Here is a 15,153-nt window from a genome sequence, read left to right on the forward strand (position 1 = left end):
TTCTCCTCTTCCGGCGGGTTAGAGGCTCGGGGGCTAGGCCGGGGAGGGAGAGGAGGTGGCGGGGCTCCGAACTGGGCTGGAGCGGCGGCAGCTGGTGGCCGGACGGCGGCAGGAGGACGGCCGAACGAACGGGCAGCGGGAGGAAGAAAATCGGGGAGAGAGAGAGAGAGAGAACCGGGTAGAAAAGAGAGAAAAGAGAAAAATGGGTTTGGGCCTCACACCCCAAACCGGTCCACACCTTTAAACAACCCAATTCCAAAAATGAAACACCCTGAAAAATAATACCCGAATAAAAATTACCTTTTACTAGCTAAAATTTACTATTTTTACCGTCGTCGTATTTTCCTCTTACGAATAATCCTCCGCACATAATCGTCCCCGAAACCCCTCTAGGGACCAATTAAACTATTAACTCAATGACGGATACGGTAAAATTCTTATTATAAACCAGCTAGTAAATAAGGTAAAAATATAAGAGTCGGGATGTGACATAAACAACAACAAAACATATTAAAAAACAAAAAAAAACAAAAAAACTTTACAAATAGGTCTTTTTTTTATCTATAATAGATGAAAGGTGTCACGGTTGCAACTTGATAATCATCGGAGAAGCAATATCGTTGTTCTACCCTCAATTCTTTAGTTGTTTCGCAATTGGGCTCAAGCTTAGGCGCAAAAAACTTTACAAGTTTAGGCTCATCAGTACTCTAATACAATTTAAACGTACTCTAAAAAAAGTTATCACTTGAAGTTCATAGTAAGACTCAATACTCCAATACAATTTAAACTCAAAAAAAAGTCATCACTTAATGGTTGTAGTAAGGTTGGGGTATTACATATACACTTCGCTACTTGTCCCAATTAAGGCAAGATATAAGCATGGGTTTCGTGATTTTGCATTGTTTTTCCAAAATGGCTCACTTCATTATTATGAGACATTTGACACGTCTGAAGTGGCCAATTTTTTCATAAAATTGTTCAATTGAGTACATATTAAGGACGTTGTTTCGTATTGTCAGTCTATTTTATATTCTTGCTTCAATTATTGTATTTGAATCTTGAACGATTACCTTAATAACCATAGTGCAAGCCATGAATTAGAGAATGTAAAAGTCACAAGAATTAGAGTTTGACGAACATATAGTCACTACTACACAAAAAGTTTCAATGACGTATGAAAAACGTTATGAAAGGGCTTTTATGACTTTTTTTCAACCGTTATCTACTTCGTCGTCTATATCAGAGTCATGGTTTCCATACATTTTCAATGGCGTTTGTAAAATGTAATGAAAATTCTTTCATGACGTTTCAAATTTTCAATGACATTGCCTAAACGTCATGGAAGATTTTTCAAATGTCATAGAAAACAATTAACAACATTGATCAATCGTCATTAAAATACATTTCATGATGTTTTCCAATCGTCATGACTCTTTTCTAATTTACTATATTTATCAAACATCCTAGAAACATTTATCATGACGTTGCGATGACACCGTTGAAAAACGTTATCAAATAGTAAGAATTACAATGACGTTTATCATGAACTTAAGATGAAATTCATATTAGACTCATTTTAGCATTTCAGTTGTTTGTATGATAGAAAAAAAGAAGATGAAATTCAGATTCATGTTGTTCGCTTCCAACAACATCATAGAAAAAGTATAAAATGACGTTTTTGGGCAAACGTCATTAAAGTGCTGTCATCGAAACTTTATTGTAGTAGTTAGTAAATCACAAATTATGGAAGATAAGTTGCACAATGCGAACATCTTAGATTTTATAGGATTGAGATTGTGCGTCATATTATGAACCACCCTTATCGTGTAAGGTGAGATCAAAATTTTCTTAGCTTAATTTCTTCTTTGATACAATAAATTTTGTCTTAAAAGACAAATACGAACATCATACAACTTACACGAACATGACATGATTAAAGACTAATGAAGGTGCGAATAGAGAAACACATATCTTAAAAGCAAGGAGAAGACTTAGCCTTCAAAATAAGTAAATTCCTAATTTACTTTTAAGAGTGCCCGTAATATACTCAACTGTTAATATATCACAACTGAATACAAAACAGTTAAGAAATAAATCCATAATGTAGCAAAATACGGTAAAAAAATCTATACATCCAATCGTAGTTAGTCATAATGTAGTAAAATTTGATATATGTAGGTAAGTATGTAAAACAGTGAAAGAGAAGAAAATTGTCTGATATGTCAAACTAAAACTTAGGCGTTAATACAAGTTATACTCATACACCAATACAAATAACAAATTCAATCATGTCAACATTAAATCAAAAATACAATTGGACCCGTCGAGACGGGATATTCTTACCCACAAAGTTCATTCCTTTCTTTTTTTCTCCAAGTTCTGGGCTTTGATGGCGAACTTAACCCCCAACTTTTGCATTACGTATAGGGAAACCCACTATCGTAGCTAGGGATAAATTATAAAATGATGAAGCAAATGACATTGACAAATTTATGAGTTGACGCCGATCATCAATATTTCAGCAACAATGACCACCGCATTCATCTGGTATGGACGTCCTTCCACAATGCAATGAAAAACTTTGCTTGCTCGCTTCAGTATATCTAGCTTTCCTTTGACATCAAGACTGATACCAATCTGGGTCGACAACGCCATTGACATCTTTCTTGTTACTTAATTAACAAGAAATTAATAATAAGAAAATAAAAAGAAAGAAAAAGTAAGGCCATTCCATTTCAACAAAACACCCATGCCCAAATTCCAGTCATAAGGATCACCATTGTCTTCTTGTCTAGTTCACACCAAACATCCTTGAGCCTCCCTCGTCGTGGCCGGATCAAATGCTCGAAGGCTATACTACGTCTCCAACACCCAAGGCCAGTTTTCTTTTGAGGTTTCTCTTGAGATATTTGGAGGTTATGGTTGATCGAAACAATCGGCCAGAGAGATTGACGTGATGGGACAGTTACCGAGAGACGACATTGGAGGATTGGAATGGAGAAAAGGATTCCCCTTAATGAGTATGTCGACGTCGGCTTCCATTGGGGGAGTGGGGAGTTTAGGGTTTGGAGAAGGAGAGAGCGGCGACATTAAGTATTTTTTTTTTTTTTTTTTTTTGAATAAAGAGCTGGTACAATCAAGCTGTCATTAATGAAACCGTCGAATATAAGAGGGGATATAATGCCTAAATCCCTGAATACAAAGATGCGAAGTAATATCAAGAATCTCTACAACGTACTTGTATTCTAACAAGCACCAACTAGCAAAGAATACTACCCTAAAGGCGATTCTATATTTGTTTTGTCACAATGGTGGCATAACAAAAAGATCAGTAGATATGTAGCCCAACTAGCAAAGAATACTACCCTAAAGGCGATTCCATATTTGTTTTGTCACAGCGATGACGATTCCATATTTGCTTGTATTCTAACAAGCACCAACTAGCAAAGAATATTATCCTAAAGGCGATTCTATATTTGTTTTGTCATAGCGGTGGCATAACAGAAAGATCAGTAGATATATAGCCCGACTACATATCCTAATGTCTAATAAAACAGTTTTTCTACTATGTTGCCGCCAGAAAACAAATCTGACGACACTTAATTTCATCCTGCCAGACCATACAAAATACGCACCGCTTGCCTAGGACAGAAAACACATACAAGATGCATAGACCAGAACCAAGCCCATTTCGTCCTACCAAAAAAGGGTGCAAAAATAGTTCAAATCTCAAATAGACATAACTAAATAGTGGAAATTGCAATTAATGGAATTTCAATTGATGAGAAACTAAACATTATTATTTTAGAATTTCTCAAGAATATAAAAATCTCTCACCCAAACGTAACGTACAAAAATTATAAAATATTACATCATTATGAAAGGCTAGTAATAGATAATCAGACGTTTAGAAAATAAAGTAATATCAGATTGAGCACGAAAATTACTCCTTAAAAAGGCAGAAGAAAAAACAAGAGTGCCAAATATAGCAGTTGAAGTAGTAGCAGTTTGGTTTAAAAGCCCAAAACTGGTAATAATGAAATGGTGAAAGAGAGTGACAATTTTGTTTTTACTTTCTTTTACCCCCTCTTCAGAAAACATTCCTCCTCCTCCGGTGGTGAACTTCGGTGATCCGGCGCTCTCGCGCCCATTTGTTCTTCTCCCTCCACCGTCCGATCGCCGGAGGCTCCTTCACCCCAGTCCCACGATTTCATTCCCAATCTCTATCTCACCTAAAAAAAATTAAAAAACAGTCAAAACAATTCCTATCTATCTGATTCAAGACAATTGCAAAAGCAGGTGTATGTTGAGATTTCTCGAGAGGAGTTGTGAGGCCAAAGATGGGGTTAATCCAAAGGCAAGTTTTCCCTGTTTGTGAAAGTCTCTGCTTCTTTTGTCCTGCATTGCGCGCCAGATCACGCCATCCCGTCAAACGATACAAGAAGCTGCTCGCTGAGATTTTTCCTCGCTCTCCGGTAATGTACTTGTTCAATTTTCAATTTTCAATTTTTTTCTATTTTTATTTTATCTTTTTCCATTTTGGATGGGCAATGAAAATTTCTACATAGATTAATTGTCATGGTGATTGTAAGGTTTTAGGGATGTTTGTGAATAAAATGCTATGAAAATTATGTTCATGTAAGGGTAACTTGTTTCCCAAGAAATGAGCACCTCTTACTGTGAATTTATGATGTGAGGTATGGAATGAGGGGAAACAAAGGAAAAATGTTTAGTTCCTTCTCTTCTGAAACAAATTAAATTTTCATGATTTGAAATTTCGAACCACAGATACAGATTTTGGTTCAATTTGTTGTCCCCGATTAAGCATAACTGTTATACGTGTCCAACTTTTCATAATGTGGTTGTTCCTTTAGTTGTCTTGTCACTGAATTATGTCTAAAATATTCTGGCAGGATGAAGAACCAAATGACCGCAAGATCAGTAAGCTATGTGAATACGCCTCAAAAACTCCTCTCCGTATTCCAAAGGTGCTAGCTCTTGTTTTTATGCTCGAAACCTATCTACATGTGGATCATATTGCTGCATGTGAACTTAAGTGGTCATCTATCTAACTTTGGAATTCTGGTACATCTTATATATGGAAGATCTATCTAGAATATCAGAAAAGTTTAACTAATTTAAAGATGATTAAAAGCTTAATAATGAAGTTTTCGGTACAGTACTAGTAAGGTAAGGTGGAACTTGGAAGATGTGATCATCGTGTGTTATAGCAACTACATCGTTTAAGGCAATGGTCTAGATCAGTGCATAATTCAATTCTGTTATAGTAAAGGGGATGAAAAGCGACTTTTTGTGAAAGAATTTATATAAATTATTAAGATGAAGATGAGGAAGCTTAAATTGTGAGATGTATAGTTCAGTGCTGCATGCCATTAGTTGAAACGCTGTCTTTATTTTTATTTTATTTTTACTAAATGATTCAAGAGTGGTAGCTAAACTACATAGACAGAAATTCACACCTCTTTGCATCCCACCTAAGCATGGTATTTAATTTGAATTGTAAAAGAGGCTCCGACAGTTATAATTTTGTATACCGTAAATCTGATGTTGGCAAACCATTTTCTAACCTGTTGACAACCAGTTTTCTTTATCTTCTGGTGTTCTAGGCTATAGGTCTAATTTTACTTTCATTCATGTATTCTTTTCTTTTGTTGATAGACGTTCATATATTTCAGATCACAACTACACTGGAGCAAAGGTGCTATAAGGACTTGAGAACTGAGAACTTCCACTCTGTGAAAGTGGTCATGTGTGTCTACCGGAAGTTGTTGATTTCTTGTAAGGATCAAATGTGAGTTCTTTAGTACGTAAAAGTAAAGATTAAGGTTATCACATAGCATACATGTTTCTTCAGTTGTGACAAAAACTGGATATGTTGGTTGGAGTACTAAGTTCATTTCGACTTTCTAACTGAGACATTAATTAATCATTTCTTGATAAATTTCATATAGCCAGACAATCATATCGAAGCAAAGAAATTGTCGCTTATAACTTCCACTATCCACCTAGCTTATGCTTTTACTCTGTGAAAAGAAGGGACACTACTGTACCAACCATTATTACACAAAATAAATAGTGACATCTGGTATCTGAAATTTATATTTGCATAGAATTCAGAAGAAGCTAATGGACTAGAATAGTGCACATAACTCTGAGATGCAGGATGATGCTTATTTTATTTGCTTTTTATCATATTGGTGATGCAAAATCTTGAGACTCATTTTATGACTTTTCTCAGATAGCCAAAGTGCCAAACACAAATGTGGTAATATATTGGTGTTTTCAGTGTTTTTTTTTTTTTTTGGCGTAAGAGTCTGTACAATGTGTGTGCGCGCACACATGCATGAAGATGAAAACATTCAAACTAAACATTTTTGTGTATCATGTAACTTAGCCTTTTTTTTTGTCAGACTCATTGTGTTTACCATGATCACTAGAGTAATCTTCATGTGTGTCATTGTAGTGTAAAATGAGTATGAGACACAAGAAAATTACTTTCTGTGGGTTTGTCTTCTATTTCTTCCAGTAGTCTTTTGTGCAATACTTTTCTGTCTAGATGGTGAGTGATTTTTTGGGAACTCACACAACTATATTCTGAAGTTGTTCACTGCTATGCAAGCTTTGATCTGTTTATGTTTGCAGGCCATTGTTTGCAAGTAGTTTACTTACCATTGTTCAAATTCTACTTGATCAATCACGACATGATGAAATGCGCATTTTAGGATGCCAAACTCTTTTCGAGTTTGTGAATAATCAGGTGGGAATTGTTCTGTTCTTCATCCTTCAGATTGTTTTGTCTTTGTCTTTTTCTTCTTTTCCATTTGAGATAATTATTAGATCATGTGACCTTTTTGACTATGCAGAAGGATGGTACATATATGTTTAACCTAGACAGCATGATTCCAAAACTTTGTCAAATAGCTCAAGAAATGAGGGAGGATGGGACGGCAATGAAAGTGCGGGCAGCTGGGCTTCAAGCTCTTTCCTCAATGGTAATCTATCCACATTTTCTTTTTGTTGTTACTTCATGCTGTGACCCTTATTTTGCATATATTATCAGAAACTGACAATTGTTAAATCCCAACAAAAAAAAAGAAAAGAATTAGAAGGTTCAAAATTCAGTAGTAAAATTTTCCAACAATTTTGACCAGGAATCCTAAAGCCAAGTTCTTTTTCTTCCACCCATACTTCACTGGATGTATGTAACTGTTTATTCATTGCCCCTTGCCCCCTCCCACCTTCACACACAAAACAAAGAGAGAAGACTATAATGGGTAATGCAATGTCATAGTCTAGTTCCCCTGCTGTATGTATCATACATATATACCTGCCTTTAACTTTATGCGAGTCCATTATATAGTAGAACTTGGCATCTATAATATGTTTCTCAACTGATTCTGCTGCCTGTTTTGGTTTTAAAGAATGATCGTCGAATAGCGAAGTCATACTTTCAGGATGTGAAGGATCAAGTGTTAGACTTGGCATGTTGAAAATGAGTCCCTTATCTGGCATACAAATCTAGAAATAATATCATGCTGCTCTCTGGCAGTTCGAAACTTTGAATTATAATTAGGCATTTCCTTTTCTATTTGTTATCACAAATCCTTATCTAGAAGACTGGGACTTTTCTTGCTGGATGGATTTTCTGTCACAAGCACCGTCACGCTTGAGTAGAATTTAACATTGTGAAATAATTTCATGTGCAGGTTTGGTTCATGGGTGAATTCTCTCACATTTCAACAGAGTTTGACAATGTAAGTTATTTGGAATTCTTTCTTATTTTAGATAATTTGTTGTCTATCACTTTTCTTGATTGCTGATTCCATAATGGCAAAGAAGTGATCATGCCCTGTTCACATAATTGATCCTGATGTTTAGCTTCCAGTAACTTTTTATTTTTGTTTTAAAATCAGGTTGTTTCAGTTGTCTTAGAAAATTATGGAGGTGTAAAGAAAAATTCAGAACAAGATGCCCAGTTTGGAGATTTGGAAGAAGTTTCTCCTTCAGTACAACCCATGAGAAGGATTTCTTCCTCGAGGTTGATAGTAGGTGAAAAAGGGGACGTCAATGTCTCAGGGTACTTTTTTTCTTGTACAATGCTTAGTAATTGCCGCTGTGTATCCCTTTCGTACCTAACAATAACATGTACCTTTCTTCTGCTTTCTGTTGTTACAGAGAGGATTTGCACAATCCTGGATTTTGGTCAAGGGTTTGCCTCTATAACATTGCTAAGTTAGCCAAGGAAGCTACAACTGTACGGCGGGTTTTGGACTCTTTGTTCCGATATTTTGATAATGGCAATCTCTGGTCTCCTAAACATGGACTTGCTCTATCTGTCTTGATGGATATGCAGTTAATAATTGAAAATTCTGGTATATGAATATCATTAGATTTCTTTTTACTTTTTTGTCCTTTGTTGTCTTTCTCCTGCAATCTTTTCATTTGATACTTTGAGGACTTTGTAATTTCTTGCAGGGCAGAACAGGCATTTCATATTGTCCATCTTAATTAAGCATCTTGATCACAAGAATGTTCTTAAAAACCCAAATATGCAGCTGGTCATTGTTGATGTTGTCACCTCGCTTGCTCGAGAAACAAAGGTTCAATCATCAGTTGCTATAATTGGTGCATTGAGTGATATGATGAGACATCTGCGAAAAAGTATACATTGCTCACTTGATGATTCAAATTTGGGGGCTGAAGTTATTGAATGGAACCAAAAATTTCGAGCAGCAGTGGATGACTGCCTTGTTCAGTTGACACATAAGGTGATGGTAACATCTTTCATATTTCATTATAAGTTTGAACTTCTCGTCCCCTGTGATAGAATTTCTCTTCTGTTAAATAAATTCTATTACTTTTCACAAAGAGGGAAAAATAATTTATGCCTAATATTTAAAATTTGGAACTAAACTTTTCTATATTCTTATGTTTGGCAGGTAGGAGACGCAGGTCCTGTTCTTGACATGATGGCTGTGATGTTAGAAAACATGTCTAATATTACTGTTATGGCGAGAACTTTGATTTCTGCTGTTTACCGTACTGGTCAAATTGTGGCAACAATACCTAATCTGTCATATCAAAACAAGGCAAGAGTTCATCAACTCTTACACTTGCATTGATTTACATTTATTTTTCATTAATTTACCACAACAGTTTCTAATTCTCATTTGTTTCCATTTTCTGGTTTGATTGTCTGGAACTCTGTAGACCTTTCCTGAGGCATTATTTCATCAGCTACTCGTAGCTATGGTCTATCCTGACCATGAAACCAGAGTCGGTGCACACCGTATATTTTCTGTTGTTCTTGTTCCATCTTCTGTTTGCCCCCGTCCTCTTGCTGCTACTCACCACGCTCCAAAGAAAAATCCTATTGGAAGGACACTCTCAAGAACAGTATCTGTGTTTTCTTCTTCAGCTGCTCTTTTCGAGAAATTGAAGAAGGAGCCATCTCACTCGCAAGAACACATCAGTCATGACACCAAGGACAATGCTTTAATTGGTGAAGAAGCAAAGATTACTAACCACACTATGTTGAACAGGTTGAAATCCAAGTTTAGTTTAAAAAAACACGAAGCGGCTTCAATTGAGCTAGGGGCTCAGGAAGCTACAGCCAACAACCATCCTACAGTTAACAGATTGAAGTCGACTTTAAGCCGAGCCTACAGTATGAAAAGGCAATCATCAACTATGAGTACTGATTCAACAGCTCCAATTGTTCCACAAAAAGAATCGGTATGGATTGTTGATTCTGTTATCTATGGTGAATAGAATGAACCCTTATCGTTTTCTGATGACCACTTTTCTTTCTCTCTAATTTTTGCAGACAATGTCCCTTAGGTTAAGCAGTCGCCAAATTACCCTTCTGCTTTCATCTATCTGGGCACAGTCCATCTACCCTCTGAATACGCCCGAAAACTATCAAGCAATTGCTCATTCCTACAGCCTTGTGTTGCTATATGCTCGGACTAAGGTATAACTTTCACTCTTGTAGGTTTAGCTATGCATTTATGATGACAGTCTTTGTGGTTATGCTGCTTTATCCATTCTTGTGCAAAACTGCAAACACAGATTTTTCATTTAGTATGGACTTGCGAACTGAATGAAAGGTTAAAGCAGCATAACCACAAAGATTGGCATTAAAAAACTATGCTGCTTTATCAATTCTTTGAATCATTTCTTCGCTTTTTTATTTTTCAAATGCAATAAGCTGATGATGTATTGCATAGTCTTCATATTATGTTTTTGGAAAGTGGGTATTTTTTGGGGTAAAATTTAGCATTTTTATACAATACGAGCTTTCGACAAAGAAAGCTAGCTCCAAGGATGCATGACCCATGTACACAAGTATGCACCATCTCTATTTCCAGTACGTATTAACACTGTCGGCTTCTAAAACTATTAAACAGGAAACTTGGAGTAAGAATAAAATGATAAGCTTCATTCAAAGCATGACAAGAAAAATTCACTACTATGTGTGTGACCCTCAAGTTTAGACTCAAATAAACACACTGGCCATGGATTTTGAGTCTTCGGTCTCTCCTCTGCCACCGAGAGGAATAGAGAAAAACAAAAAAGGAAAACGGAGAATCCATTTGCAGTTTTTCCTTCTTTTTATTTTAGTTAGGGAATGGTACTAGAGAAAACTTAAACTTTCAGCTTCACTGAGCACCTCAAATAGTGTACTTCACCTCATCATAAATATCATCGTCTACCTATGCTTCATTCTTTGGGGTTAAAACCAAAATCACTAATCTTTAGTAACTGAAGACCTATAAACTACTGAAGGAGAAATACTTTAAGAAAGCAATCTATGCTGAACTCAATTTCAGTGACCTTGTGTTTACTGTTCTAAGTCAAACTTCAAGAAGACATGCCTAGGACTCTTGGAAGCCACTTGAGAACTCTTTGACTTGATAGTCAAAATTTTCCGAAGACACGCCTAGCGGCCTACTGTACATTTTATTTCTGCATTTCAGATGAAAATGTGTCTATAACCGCTATACCAGATATCCAAGTTGGTTCACTCTTATTCCAAATATCCAATCTCATTGTCCCCTAGGCTACTTGCTCATTTAATTTTGAAGGAGTCACAATGGGAGGTCTCTCCTTGGGCTTGCTGGGAAGTAGAAAGGCTACTGTGTTCTGAGGAGGGGATAGGCTATCTAGGGAAATAAAGAAACTGAAAGGGTGCTGTAATGGGTTTAGTTTCAGGAGCGTATCACCCTGTTACCATGTTAAATAGAAGAGATTTAGTGACAAAGGATTGCTGTATTTGATTTACAAAAGTTATAGTACATCGATCATTCCTAGTAATCAGAAGTTGATAACTACTAACCGGGAGAGTAAATCAACTTTTATGTATTCATTGCTCTTGTCATAACTCTTTGATTTCTTTCTGTTCCTCTTTTTCACATTTTTCTTTCTTTTGATCTGCTGTTTCATGTAGAACACCTCCCATGAGACTCTGATCCGCAGTTTTCAACTAGCATTTTCATTAAGGAGCATTTCTCTTGGTGAAGGTGAGTACTCAGGTCCAAATAGTATTCATAGAATTATAACTTCTTGTAAATTATGAAATTCTTTCAATGCAGTATTAAAGTTTGATTACGTAGGTCATAACTATACTTATCTAATAACTGTAACATTTAGGAATCGAATGGTATAAAAAGGTTCAATTAGTGATTGAGGTTTGGTAGTATTATTATACTTCTCTCTTGTTATACTTGATTCTTCTTTCAGAAGCCAGAAGGATATGATTTTGATGAGGACGAGATATTAAAACGTTAGTTTGCTATTCTGGATTGGATAATGTATGCTAACCTCATTGCTTTGAAATATGATGGTTAGAACTCACATTGGGAAGTCGTAATGTTTTCCTTGCGCTGTTTTTTTCTAAGTGGGGGATTTCTTTTCAAATTTTCAGGGTTGCAGCCGTCAAGACGCAGATCTCTCTTTACCTTGGCAACATCGATGATTATCTTCTCAGCTAAAGCCTACAACATTGTTGGCCTTGCTCCTTCTGCTAAAGCAGCACTTGCAAATGAAACAGTAGGTGTAACAGAACCGGTTTATCTTTTTGCTTATTTATGCTCTAACTTCTTCATTGTTGTGGAACAAACCCCCTAGTGCACACACACACACACACACACACACACATATATATATATATATATATATATAGGGTTTCTTAGTCTTGGAAGTATGTACATAGATATAGAGTTTCTTAGTCATGGAAGAATGTACATAAATTTAACATCACTTGATACTGATTTGCATCCTGTAATGACTTGTTTATCAGGTTGATCCATTTCTACAGTTAGTTGATGACTCCAAGTTACAGGCTATTGAATCTGGCCCTGACCAACCAAGGAAAGTTTATGGATCAAAAGAAGATGATGAAGATGCTTTAAGGTCACTTTCGGCTTTAGAAAAAGCTGATACCCAATCTAAGGAATCATATGCTACCATGATAGTGAAGACACTGGCAAAATCATCAGATGTAAATATCCGTACTTGAAGATATGAGACGTATCTTATTTGTTATTAGAATTGGGATGCTGACTGTTTAGTTGTACTACAGGAATTTTCAACTATGAGACAGCAGTTACTGAACGATTTTCTTCCTGATGATACATGTCCTTTGGGAGCTCCATTGTGCATGGAAACTCCCGTTCAAATCAACCAATCTGGCTTACCAGAAAATGCAGCTCCTAATACTGTAAGTTACTTGAATCATTTCAACTTTTTTTTGTCTATATCTGCAAACAAAATAAATGTACACAATGGGTTTTACTGTGCAGGTTGAGCCTCCAATGTTCATAATTGATGAAGACGCTTTACCCAGTGCATCTGAAAGTCAAACAGATACGAACACGAAACTGGCCGTAGAAAATCTGAGCCTCATCAGCGTCAATGAACTTTTGGATTCGGTAAGTATGGTATCATGCTCACTGATATAGTGTAACTATATATAGTGTCAAAATGCCTTTGATGAATACAGTAGTTAATGTAATGAAAATGAAACTATATGAATTGTTGCTGACCTAAATGCTAACCGTATTGAGAACTGATTCTTCTTTGGGATTTTACTAGTTCTGGCTTTAGTAGAGTTGGGGTATATCCTTAGCAAAGAATGATATACTAGTGTTTAACTCATCAGAGTGAAACCAAAAAGAAGGAACTGAAGAGAACTATGTTGGAATTTCTAGATTTTTCCATAGCTTCTGATTCCTTCTTCTAACAAGAGTGTAGTTTCCTGTTCACAATTTTACAAAGATATGATCAGAGGATCCGGAATAGGCAATGACATGGATATGATAAAAAAGTAATGAGTTTGCATATAGGTCATTCCTCAATATGAACAAGCCTCTTCTTAGGGAAGTGTGGGCAAAAGTGATGAGGGGATATGCACTTTGAAATTCAGGATTCCTAGAGGTAAATAAGAAAGGGGAGTATCAGATATGCGTGAAATGAACACTATTTTTGAGTCTTGACCCAAAAAAAGCAATGTATTTATGAATAATGTTTGTGACAGAGCTTGTGACTCCAAGTGATTCGGTTTTCATCAGAAAATGTGAAACTATGGCAAAAGGATTCTATCTTGCGTGGTTTTCATTTTTATAGATCAGAAAACATTTAGATCCAGTACTAAGTAACTGCTCTTGTTGTTTTCATGAATTGCTACGTGATTAGTGAATGCTAGAGACACTTTTCTTGCATCTTTGGGGTTCAATGAAAACCGTTTCTAGCTATGTGGAAGCACTTTAGCCACTTCCCACGCTTCCCTTAGCCTATTTGCAGATGCAGAGTCCAGACTACAACACGGTCATTAACTAGGAAAAAGTGATAATGGGTTACATGGGGAATATGATGGCTACTGTAGTAGATGATGAATTTGAGAAGGGTGGGTGGTAGTTGCTACGTGATTAGTGTCCATTGCAATGGTACTAAACTACTAATCATAATGGTGCGTAGTGCCAAATGACAGTGGTGACAAAACGGATTCAGCTAGATTGGACTCTTCTTGCACTAATTGGTCTACCTCTTTGATTAGGAGCTTGTACATATTTCTAAGCAAGTGGATTTGTATGCAGGTTTTGGAGACAACTCACCAAGTAGGTAGAATATCAGTTTCAACTGCTTCAGATATCCCTTACATGGAAATGGCTGGCCATTGTGAAGCCCTTCAAATGGGGAAGCAGAAGAAGTTGTCTGCATTCACAGTTGCCCAACAAAGGCAAGAAAGTTTGATTAGATTTTCTACTCAGGATCGCAGTGTATTAAACGAAGTGCCTCCTTCGGTTGTCCTGGGTGTTCCTACGGTACTTCCTTTCTCTTGGATTGACATATTAAATGGAAAAATATTGGAGATCTGTCCTTCTATAGCATGCATTATAGTTTTTATTTGATCTTTGTGATTCTTGTGTTAGCCTCTTAGTCTTTTAGCAAATTGTTCTGAGTCTTGAACCTGCCTGGAACTGCAGAGTGGTAATCCATTCCTTGATGCAAATGCTGTTCCGGTCAACCAACCTGTTGGCAATGGTCCGATGCCTTGTGCAACTGGATTCCAACATTATCCCCGCTTTCAGCTACCTGCGTCGAGCCCCTATGATAACTTTTTAAAGGCTGCTGGTTGCTAATTTGTAGAGATAAGCTTGGTAGCCATTGTAAGAATTGAGTTTTGCATTGGAGTAACGAGTGAGTCCCAAGTTCAATCACTGAAAACTCCTTGTTTGTAGTGTTGTTGTTCCTGATATCGGCCTCACCATTTTTTATCCACAAACCAGTGCCTTCATTCATGTATTCTTTTCCTTTTCCTTTTTCAATGGGAGGTTTTAATTTTATGAGGGTCTCCCTTGTACATGTTTTTGGTATGGCCAGGGCTTATTCGTCTACCATTGAATAAAATGTACAGATTACATTTTGGGTAGAAGAGGAATCTACAATGTAAGTAAGAAAACTGCGTAATGATTTTGGTTTACATGATGAACACCTAGCTAGGTTGAGCTAGTCTTAGTACTTTCACCTTTACAATCACAGTAACTTTTCACCTATTGCAAGCTTGCTCGTTAGCTCATTCCTCCTCCACCTATTCTTTAAGTTTCTACTTTCTAGTATGGTTCCCGAATT

At 36.5% G+C, this 15,153-nt stretch overlaps 1 protein-coding gene across 1 annotated transcript; it reads left to right on the forward strand.

The window, feature by feature from the left end:
• Positions 1 to 4,340: 4,340 nt before the first annotated feature.
• Positions 4,341 to 14,789, forward strand: LOC101307642. The gene is made up of 19 exons (XM_004308629.1): positions 4,341 to 4,475; positions 4,914 to 4,988; positions 5,697 to 5,812; positions 6,664 to 6,778; positions 6,885 to 7,013; positions 7,728 to 7,775; positions 7,935 to 8,098; positions 8,197 to 8,393; positions 8,497 to 8,789; positions 8,961 to 9,110; positions 9,232 to 9,756; positions 9,848 to 9,994; positions 11,471 to 11,543; positions 11,948 to 12,072; positions 12,323 to 12,523; positions 12,605 to 12,742; positions 12,825 to 12,953; positions 14,118 to 14,345; positions 14,508 to 14,789. Exons 1-19 carry the CDS (start codon positions 4,341 to 4,343, stop codon positions 14,661 to 14,663), a joined length of 3,144 nt encoding a protein of 1,047 aa, XP_004308677.1. The 3' UTR covers positions 14,664 to 14,789.
• Positions 14,790 to 15,153: the final 364 nt, after the last annotated feature.

The sequence above is a fragment of the Fragaria vesca genome, linkage group LG7, assembly GCF_000184155.1.
Source record: "Fragaria vesca subsp. vesca linkage group LG7, FraVesHawaii_1.0, whole genome shotgun sequence".
Taxonomy (NCBI): Eukaryota; Viridiplantae; Streptophyta; class Magnoliopsida; order Rosales; family Rosaceae; genus Fragaria; species Fragaria vesca.